This window comes from Epinephelus fuscoguttatus, linkage group LG7 (assembly GCF_011397635.1).
Source record: "Epinephelus fuscoguttatus linkage group LG7, E.fuscoguttatus.final_Chr_v1".
In the NCBI taxonomy this organism is placed as follows: domain Eukaryota; kingdom Metazoa; phylum Chordata; class Actinopteri; order Perciformes; family Serranidae; genus Epinephelus; species Epinephelus fuscoguttatus.
The window spans coordinates 36,141,111-36,151,708 of record NC_064758.1 but is presented as its reverse complement, the minus strand read 5'-3'; the positions used below and the strand labels follow the sequence as shown (position 1 = coordinate 36,151,708).

The window sequence follows — 10,598 nt, the reverse complement described above, 5'->3', positions numbered from 1 at the left end:
GCCTCTTGTCCCTGAGTAGATGCACACTTTCTTCTGCACAGTGATACAGTTGGCAGATGTAGTTCGGTAGAAAGAAAATAGTTCCTACATGAAACTGCTCACAGCAAGGTCTGTGGATTATCTTGAGTAACCAGGTCATGATTTCTGCAAAGAGACATTGCTGTTGAATTTTTCAAATGTATTTATTTGTCGCTTTGAGCACCACACGCTGAGTGACATGTAGTTCCATAATATTCGAGACAAGGCAGCTGATATCTCCAAAACTCAGCACCTCACACCAAGAAAATGTAGACTGATAAATAGCACTACAGGTAAGAGGAGAAATATGTATTTTTGATTTTGCGGTCAATTGGTCCTTTAAGTAAGTAAAGTTTATACAGGACCTCTCTAGATCAAAGTCACAATGCTTAAGGTGAGTATTTCCTTTTTGTACTTCTTAACATCATTTGTTTTACTCCACTTTTAACTAGTAACTTTACAGATTTAAATTTTACATTAAAAAAAAGCTCAGTGGTTAGAGCAGGCTCCCATGTGCAAAGGCATTGTCCTTGCCAATGGCCGTGGCCATTCGACTGCAGCCCACAGCCCTTTGCGGCATGTCATCCCTTCTCTCTCTGCCCCTTTCACTCTTAAGTCTGTCCTGTCTAATAAAGGCAAAAAGCCAATAAAAATCTTAACAAAAATGTCCACAAAAACTTGCATATGACACATTTATAAAATACAAACTACTGTTGGGATTAATCAGTAGTTCCTAACATTTGTGCACCTTAGGAAAAAAAAAATGTATAATTGGGGCTCTTGTATAAGATGTAGCAGTTAAATCATATCCCCTTTTAACTTCTCAGATGGTTTCATTTAAACACTTTTACGGCCTAAAGAGGTTAAATTATTCAGTATTTTAAGTCTAAAATATGAAAACAACATTGTGTTACAGAGCACTGTATTTCTAAACCTCTCTCTTACACATTTACTGTATCTTGTGAGCCAACATATAGGGGTCACTATGTTGGGAACCATGTGACTGAACTTAAGGAAAACTAGCTCCACCTTAAGCAGCTGCAACAGCTAAACACTACCTACACATTCAAACTGATGTTGCAGTATCTACTAATGTCACATGTAATATCACAGTCACAGAGGTCATTTTTCTGCAGAATGACTACTTTTACTTTCAAGTACATGTTACTGATAATACTCCTCATCAATAGTCTTTTTACATTTACTCAGACAGGGTTGGATGATTAATGATTGTGCAGAACTTTTCCTTGTAGTATTTTTTTATGAGTTGTTGTACTTTTTAAGTTAAAGGGTGTGAGTACTTGCTCCATCACCGGCTACAACAAGATGACTTCTGATTGTGAATTAAAGGGACCCATGTCAGCGTGCTGCGTGAGTGGAGCTCGTGCTACCTGTGCAGGAGCGTGATCGATAATAACCTTTAAGTAACCAGCTGCAGAGAATTTTTCTTTCTAAAGGCATCAGACCACACCTGCAGCTTTTTAATGGTCGCAATTAAAATCCTTTTTCTGTGTATTATCAGGGCTGATTGATGAGCGGCGGTGCCTCCCCATCTCCCTCACCTACCCTGGCCCTCCTCCCTGCCCCCTTTCCCCTCCCTCTCTCCCACACGCGCATACAGACCGACAGGCTACGCGACCCCCTCCCCCCCTTCCATCATTTTCCCATCTCTTACTCACTCTCTTCCCTACAACAAACATGGCCGCGAAATCTGATGGTGCACCCGTCTCTCTACGAAACGAAATCCCACCCGAGTGTCCCTCCAGGTCGGACCCGCGGCCTCCCCAGCACCGTCCCGCCGAGCAGCGCTACTCCCTCCCGGACTGCTGCTGGACGCTGTGTGCCCTTTTGGTGTTCTTCTCGGACGGGGCCTCAGACCTGTGGCTGGCCGCGGACTACTATCTAAGGAGTGAATATTGGTGCTTTGCACTGACTCTTGTCTTTGTGATAGTCCCGTCCGTGGTCGTGCAAGTGCTGAGCTTCCGATGGTTCGCCTACGATTTCTCGGAGACCGTCGAGAGCGGCACGGCTGCGGCCGCCGTGGTGGCGGCGTCGGGAGCGGAGGAGAGCGACTTCAGCACCAAGGACAGCGGCGAGCGGGGCGCTGGCCGCTCTGCCGCGGCCGGGGTGCTGCCAGGGCCGGGCACCGGGGGTGGAGCCCGGGGCTGCTGCAGAGCCTTCATGTGGCTCTTCCAGGCCATCATTCACATCTTTCAGCTGGCACAGGTCTGGAGGTAAGACTGATCATAAGGAGATCAGAGAGGTGGGGAAACTACACATTCTGCCTTTGTGTGTGTGTGTGTGTGTGTGTGTGTGTGTGTGTGTGTGTGTGTGTGTGCACGCACATGCACATGCATCCTCCAAAGCCCAGCATCACTCCCTGTAGCTAAACGCTTATGAAACGTAATCATTCAGGGAGGAGTGTGCCCAAAATGCCAGAATGTCTTTTTGTATTGTTTGACGTTTCTCTCCAGCTTGGAAAGGGAGAATTTGACTCCACCCACCCCACCCCCCCAACCCCCTGACGCGCTTTTAGGTCAATCATCTCCCGGGAAAATCATCAACCCATCCACACCAATCGCCTTATATAGAAAAATAAAAAAAAAAATCCCTTTGTCTTTAGGGGTTTGGGCAAGAAGCAGCCTGACTGCTGAGGAAAATGAATAGTCTTAAATGTCATGAGAGTTGCTTCCTATTTGCAGTGATGTGTGTACCCGCCTCCCTTTCACTGTTTATTGTATTTTCAGTTCTTAGCTTGAGGCTGCTGCTCTTATGTTTGCAAAAATCCATACTCTCAAATCTCCCAGCAGTTTTTAGATTCAGTGTGTTCCTCTCAGCTGAGCCCAAACATGTTTAATTACCAGGCACGCACTGAGACTAAAAACAAACCAGTGTACACTTTACTCTCACATGGATGGTAGTAGGTCTGTAGGTCAGCTACTCAGTCAGTGATGGTGAGGCAGTGCTCAAGCTTAGAGTGCTCTGATAGGTTTTGACAGGCTTGAAGTGTTGCCAGCCAGGAGGAGGCATCCAGCTGAACTGAGGTGGGAGGAGGGTTAGACCATACGCGTTGATACTCAAATACAAGTTGTGTTTTATGGACATACTGGGACGTTATGGGACAAATTATATGTAACGATGAAATCCCGTGCAAATCAAGTGCTTGATTCATCTGCAGGCCTTCATGATCTCCCTGTCTGTGTCTTTCCTTGTGGTCTCTCTCTTCCTGCCTATTTAGACAGCCCTATGGGTAATATATATTGATTCCTTATTTCCTCCTGGAGACTTCTATAATGTGTGTGTGTGTGTGAGAGAGAGAGAGAGTGTGTGTCCAGGAGCACATTAAAACATTGTGGCGGCACAGAATTACCGGTAATGCCATTAAAGCTGTTGTGTGTGCTCCGTTCATTGCCGCTGCTCTCAGACCAGCGTGTCTGCACATTAAGAGGATTACCGCTGTGTGTTTTACCCTCAGCTGTTAACTCAGGAATGATCCGTCACTGATACACTGTTAGTCAGGTGAACCAGGATCAATTTGGGCCGGCTACCAGAATTAAATGTCAGCGCGCGAGAGATGGGATGTGGGGTTGTGTTACAGAGGGAGTGTGTGCGATGAAACTCTGTCTTTGTGTGTGTGTGTGTGTGTGTGTGTGTCCTCCTGTGAGTCTTTGACCCTCATTACTGCACATATGCTCTATTTTCTCAGTGTGTTACATCCCAGGGCACACTTTGTGTAGCAGGAAGCAGAACAAAAAAGGGTTACACAAACTCCCATGTGGTTCACTGGGCTTGTTGACACAGGGCTCCTCTGACCCTTCTCCCCAAGGCAATTACTGACACATTTATAGCTCCAGTCTTTGTGGAAACCACTGATATTTTTCAAACAGTGAGGTGCTGCGTGATGATAAAGTTAATGGTTTACCCATTGTGTATTTGCACGGTACAATTAGGTGTCACGTGTCAAACACATTTGTGCAGGAATATGTTTGCACAGTGAACCCGTGTGTCTACAACACAACGTGTGTTGGTTATACAAGGTCATTACAGAACAAGCTAAGATGGGGGTGGGACAACGTGTCAGCAGAGCTCAGGAGTTCAACAAGGGATTTATAGTGAGCTCTTTTCCTCCTCTAACCTTCAATCTGAGGACGAGATTGAGAGCATTTATTTGGATGTCTTCTCTCATATTTGCTGTTCTCCGCAGCCCCCTTTGACTGATTTTATTTGAAGAGAGATTGCAGACATGCTCTACATTCACCCCCTCCGATGCCTGTTAAAACCACAGAGCTGCTTAGTTCAGTTTCAGTCTAGTCTAAATCCCAGTGGAGCAAGCAACCAGCTTTTTGGCAAGAACTACTGACAGCTCCCGGAGTTTGGAATAATGAGTTATGACTTCTGAGAGTCTGCGTTTGATGTCCAAAAGTTTTTGAAGCGCAGTATTTAGAACTAAAATTCTCTTCAATCCCACTTTTTCCGCACTAAACTTGATGCACTGATGAATATGTCTGTCTCTGATTCACAGGTATGTCCACGCCCTGTATTTGGGCGTGCAGAGCCGCTGGCACAGGGACCCCGAGAGGCGTCACTACTACTGGCGCATGATGTTTGAGAGCGCTGATATCAGCATGCTGCGCCTGCTCGAGTCCTTCCTGAAGAGCGCCCCTCAGCTCGTGCTGCAGCTCAGCATCATGATCCAGGCCATTGAGGTGCTGCCCCTTCAGGGTGAGTGTCCCAAAATGACCAATCGCCACATCAGTCAGTCACAAGTCTACGGCCCACGCTGTGCATGATGAGTCACTTGTGCTCGCCTCAATCAGGCCCCCACAGAGCAGGGGAATGTATATTCTTGCCGTGCTAAATGGTAAGACACCCCAGAGGCAACTCCATCCTGTCTAACTTCTCTTGCTCAGTCTCTCTCTCTCTGCTCTGTCTCCTCAGGGCTTTCAGCTTCTGCCTCACTGATATCCCTCGCCTGGATGGTCGCCTCCTATCAGAAAGTCCTGAGGGACTCCCGAGATGATAAGCTACCCATGACGTACAAGGCCGTCATAGTTCAAATTCTCTGGCACCTGTTCACCATTGGTGCACGCACTCTGGCCTTCGCCCTGTTTGCCTCAGTGTTCCAGCTTTACTTTGGCATCTTCATCGTAGCCCACTGGTGCATCATGACATTTTGGATAATTCAAGGCGAGACGGACTTCTGCATGTCCAAATGGGAGGAGATCATCTACAACATGATGGTGGGCATTGTGTATGTTTTCTGCTGGTTCAGTGTGCGAGAGGGGCACACCCGCTGCAGGATGCTCATCTACAGCCTGACTGTGTTCATTGAGAATGTGGCACTCACCACTGCCTGGTACCTGTACCGTGGCCCTCGTACCTCAGACTTCTACGCCGTCATCATGGTGTGCGTGGTGGCCAGCAGCTACGCTCTGGGCACCTTCTTCATGTTTGTGTATTACTGTCTGCTGCACCCTGACGGCCCTGTCTCAGGGTGGGGTTATATAGCGGAGAAGGAGGTGCCTGTGGAGTCGCTGGCCTCCCCGGCTACCAGCCTCCCCCCTGACCTGGTGAGCAGTCCCCCCAGAACCCTTCAGAGAACTAAAGGGTCAGAAAGAGAGCAGGGGTCTGGGGTAGATGGAGACGTGTTTCAGGTACGACCACCTCGGGGAGCTCAGGCCCCAGTGCCCAACCTCACACCCAGGACAGAGGGGCCTGTCATCCGAATAGACCTGCCCAGGAAGAAGTACCCCGCCTGGGACGCTCACTTCATCGACCGCCGGCTGCGTAAAACCATCCTGGTGCTCGAAAGCGCCGCACCGGTCACGCCAAGGATTCAGTACCGCTGTCTGGGCACACCCAAAGAAGTGATGGAGTACGAGACGACCGTGTGATGTGCTGAAGATGCTGTGACTCAGCTCGCTGCCGTGTGGACACCCTGCCTGAAATAAAACGGCAGGTGGATGACTCTCTCTGAGCAGTCTGTTTCAGCTCCACGCCCACTTGATTGCTCTCTGTACTGTCAGGCAGTGGAGACAACCGGCGCAACCAGGGACGGAGTGTGGTGTCTCTATTTTTTACAAAGGCAAAGTGCTGTGATGTTGTCTAATGGTGGTGCATATTTCGGTTTCTGTATCATTTCTCAGGTCAGGGCGTGGTACAGGAAAAGGTCGACATTAGCAGCAAAGCTCTGGTGAAGTTAGAGAGAAGCACAGGTAGGCAGAGAAATGGAAGTGATTATCAATCAGAGGCAGAGAGTCCTCCTCAGTGAAGGTGCTTCAGCACATCCTCTCAAGGCGGTCGACAACAGAGACGAGCCTTCAACATGCATGATTATTTATGGCAGCTACAACTAAAACACCACTGAACAGGATGTAGAGGAGTGAGAGGCATTTAAAGACGGTGAACTCACGCTGTAATTTTAAACACAATCTACAATAAAATACAACACAGGCACTGATGGTCATCATCATAATTTTCCATAGCTACTCACTCATGTTGAAGGAGTCTCTGAGACGCTGCTTCGTATCTGAAGGGCAGTTCAAAAGCAACATTTGAGTTGAATGTAAAAAAACTGTTGAAAATGTGATTATTTGTGAAAAGGCTTTGAGCATTTTCATGCTGTTAGTGGGATTTACAACATTCCTGTGGTACAATATTTGTTTTTTGAGGTAAGCTAGAACAAAAAAAAAGAGATTTGTATGTGTTTACAAGCAACCTGTTGTTTCTGGGACATGCCATCACTATTATTCTAATAAGATGCACCTTCATTCAGAATGTGTACGTACTGAACAATAGCTACGTTATGATTTACATTTACAGGATGTATTCTACTGATAGGACTCTCAACAGTTGTATTTTCATACTGCATCCATCTCACACAGCAAAGGAAAACAGGACATTAATTTCCATGTAAATTAAACTGTATAATGAAGAGGACGTTACAGAGGGACAGCACTGTCTGTAATTGTACTGTATCCATACTTTGTTGTCTGAATAATGTAGGGGAAAAAATAGCTGCAGACTCCAGACTCAGAATAGCTTTGATATTATTGATGGTACAGGCATGTGGTACTTGTGGTAACACTTCATTTTACTGGTCTGTCATTTCCTGACAATTTCCCAAAAACTATCCAAGAAGAATTTTTCAATTTGGTTGATTTTTAGGAAAAATAGAGACAAAGTTTCAGGTATTGATCTCCAGAGGAATTTAGTTGAAAAGACCTATTTAAACCGCCAGATAATGTATTCATCTTCAACTCATTATTGGAAACTTAAATTTGTTTTGTTTGTTTCATGCGACTCTAAACCATGATCATATGATATGGAGCACAAACATAGCACACAAAAATAATAACAAGCCGACGGCAACACGGCATTCAGTAACTTTTGGCTTATGTGATTTAATAACAAAATGAATTTAAACATGGATATGCAATTGAAATAACAGTTGTCATTACAGAGGTTACAGATCCTCTGGTTTCCATACAGCCCTTCATATCTTTCAGCGACTTCTGGTGTTGTACACTGTAAAATTACAAATAGCCTGCCTTTTCTTTTGTTTTCATGCAACAGATACTTTTCCAGTTTAAGCTCTTGTTTAAATTCAACATGAATATGACATGAAGTCATACTTCTGAGCTCACTTTATCACTTTTTCATGAACTGATCTTTCAGCCTCTGACAGACAGTTTCAACCAGTTCACGTTGTCACTGTTTTTGTGTGAATCAGAGGTGAGACAAACTGCAAGCAGAGCAAACAGGTGTACATTATTCCACTGAGTTTAGACTTTCTTGCCTCCCCCAGTAGCCAATAATTCTCTTTTTAACTTTGAAACAGTCCATAGGATCCATACTAAAAATGTACGTACGGACAAAAGCTGATAATGGTGCACACCAAAAAATATTCAGCAATATCCACAATCAGGCTTCCACCTCACCATCTACATCACTGATTTCCAGTCTTCAAAATGTTCTGAAGCAAAGTTTCTCCCATCAAGTCTGTTTTTATAGATCACTACTTTTGCGTGGAAAGTGGTGTACATTCTGTTCAAGCCTTGTTTTGTGCGTATGCTATGTTTATAAAAGAGACCCCTGGTATCTTCCCAGCTCCCCATAGACCTTATTATTGCAGGTTAAAAATTTTACTTGTAGGGTATACTTAAGAAATTTGAGGTGTAGTTTTTCCAGTATGTCTATTTTTTTTAAATTCACTTGACATGCATGAAACAACCAACTTGTCAAAAAGATCCAGTGTGATATTTACAGGCAAATCAAATTTTCTACATTTACAGAGAGTGGCAAACATTGTAAGAGGAGCCTGCAGATGCAGCTTCCTAATGGCCCTCTTAATTCATCATGACCCCAAGATATTTAAAGCAATGGACAATCTCCACATTTTCTCTATGCGCACAAACTTAAGTTTAAACTTAAATATCAGTTTTTCCACCCAAAACTTTTTTTTTAAGATCTATTAACCTTCAAATTTCATTTGTAAATTGCACATATGGGCCATTGCTTTCTGTAACACTTCTTTTGTTGTAGACATAACAATTGTATCATCTGCATAAATCAGTACCATAAGCTGGATATGACTAACATTAAAACGTTAGAAAAGTAAACAGTTAAAACAACCAAAGAGCTGATAGAGCAATGGCCAAGTGTCAGGGAGAATAAAACACTTAGTTTGTCCAAAAAAAAAAAAAAAGACTGTTAAATATCTAGGCTTGTTAATTAAAAAGAAATACGCAAATCCGACAGAATTGCATTAAAAGTTCCTAAAAAAAGTCCTTAAAATTCATCAAAATTGCTTAAGTTTTACACAGACTTCCTCCATTTGAGTCTTCACTGTCAGACACAATAAAAAAACATAAAGATATACAGTTACATGTAGAAATATTAGAACACCTACACACAGTGACAAGAACCAACCGATTCATTCATCCTTGTACTCATGAGAACTTTAAAATCAGACAGAGAGACCAGTTCACGTAGTTTCACTTCTTTAAGTTAGGTTGGAAACCACTGATCTAGGTCACTGAAAACAATGCAGACAACAGTGGCGATTAAATTTCACCCTGTCTTACTCCTGCAGGGCTGGCAAAAAAATCAGATTTAGTACCATTAACAAATGTACATGAGCTATTCTTTGTGTACGATGAGTTATGTACCAACCAAATTAGATGTTTCAGAATACCTACTGAAAGAGTCGAGGTTACATTTGCTTAGCATTAAATTGGAATCGATTATCTGGTTTTAATTTAATTTAATTTAATGACATCATTAGGAACTGACTGACCTGTAAAATGGAGCGTTACTGTACTTTCTTTTATCAGGGTTGTTTTTCTATAGAGTAGTCACAAGAGGGAAATTTCTGAACCGTGTGTGTGTGTGTTTGTGTGTGTTTGCGTGTATGTGTGTGTAAGCTCACATACCAGCATGTGTATGGGTGTATGTGGGAGGAGCGGGGGGGGGAGTCCTGCCATGTGCATTTAAATTGATTTGAAATTGTGTCACTGAGATGAGACAGTTTTGTTGTAAACACTGTCCGGTCTGCTCAGTTTTTCCCAGATGACACTGAGACGAATAAATAGCCCACAGAACACCTTTACCACCCCTGTTGCAGGAACAAAAGCCAGAGAGGCTTCAATTATGGTGCTAACTGTTTGAGTCCATCACGTAACAACCAACACGGTGTACCATAAAATGAGCTTGTTGTGGCAGGAGTTGGGCGGGGCTGTACCTCAAAATACAAACACAAAGCTAGAATCAAAAAGCCTTAAACTGGTCATGCCAGACTGTTGCTGTTCAGAGCAAGAAAAAAAAGATTATCAAGAAGGTGAAGACAATTTCATTGTTGTTGTTGCTAAAATAAAGAGCAATGTGTTTACCTGACTTCTGCTGTCAGTGCCTTTTTACACAGATAGATAGATAGATGGATAGATAGATAGATAGATAGATAGATGTCTAAGGAGGCAAACTGATTGCTCAGATTAGATTGAGACTAAATCCCATCTCTGTGTTGCAGTGAATCAGTGGATCAGTGGATTAGCGGCACTCAACTTGTCGACACCTCCTGTATGTCCATACAAAGGTCAGTGGCCTCTCAACTGACCAACTTACTCTCTAATACTGAATACACTCTCTGTCGTGCCGTTTTCATTGTAATTAAACTGAACTGTGAAGGATTTCCATCAGTCTATTGTATTGATCACTTCCACTCAGGAGATGGAAAAGCTCTCACAGTTTCTGTCTGAGAGAAACAGACTCGAGCTTCATGTTTGCAAGTCAATGGCATGTGAAACAAAATGCTAAGTGCTATGCTAAGTAGATAGCTGGTGCTTTTTTCCTCAAGTTGAGTTTATAGGACTTGTTACAATCCCTAAAAGTAATCAGCACTTGCCTGGCGTCTTGAGTGGGAGAGGTATTTACTTCACTGGGGTCATCAGGTGGGCAATCCCCTTCACTGGTGTTTCGATGATTGGCCCACGACACCTCCAGAGGGCCCAACAGCAACACCTGGAATCCCAGGTGTGCCTCCCTCCGATTTTAACCCCTCATGTTGGACATCTTGTAGACCA

At 44.0% G+C, this 10,598-nt stretch overlaps 1 protein-coding gene across 1 annotated transcript; it reads left to right on the top strand.

Annotated features, from left to right (window-relative positions):
* The first annotated feature begins 1,634 nt into the window (after positions 1 to 1,634).
* Positions 1,635 to 8,762, top strand: xkr7a (XK related 7a). The gene is made up of 3 exons (XM_049582276.1): positions 1,635 to 2,252; positions 4,541 to 4,740; positions 4,957 to 8,762. The coding sequence occupies exons 1-3, from the start codon at positions 1,717 to 1,719 to the stop codon at positions 5,910 to 5,912; spliced, it is 1,692 nt and encodes a 563-aa protein (XP_049438233.1). The 5' UTR covers positions 1,635 to 1,716; the 3' UTR covers positions 5,913 to 8,762.
* The last annotated feature ends 1,836 nt before the right edge of the window (positions 8,763 to 10,598 follow it).

Excerpts from the sequence above, each read along its gene's own strand:
- xkr7a (XM_049582276.1), top strand. The coding sequence starts at position 1,717 with ATGGCCGCGAAATCTGATGGTGCACCCGTCTCTCTACGAAACGAAATC. Across the intron at positions 2,253-4,540 it reads CAGCTGGCACAGGTCTGGAG|GTATGTCCACGCCCTGTATT; the intron begins GTAAGACTGATC and ends TCTGATTCACAG. Across the intron at positions 4,741-4,956 it reads TGAGGTGCTGCCCCTTCAGG|GGCTTTCAGCTTCTGCCTCA; the intron begins GTGAGTGTCCCA and ends CTGTCTCCTCAG.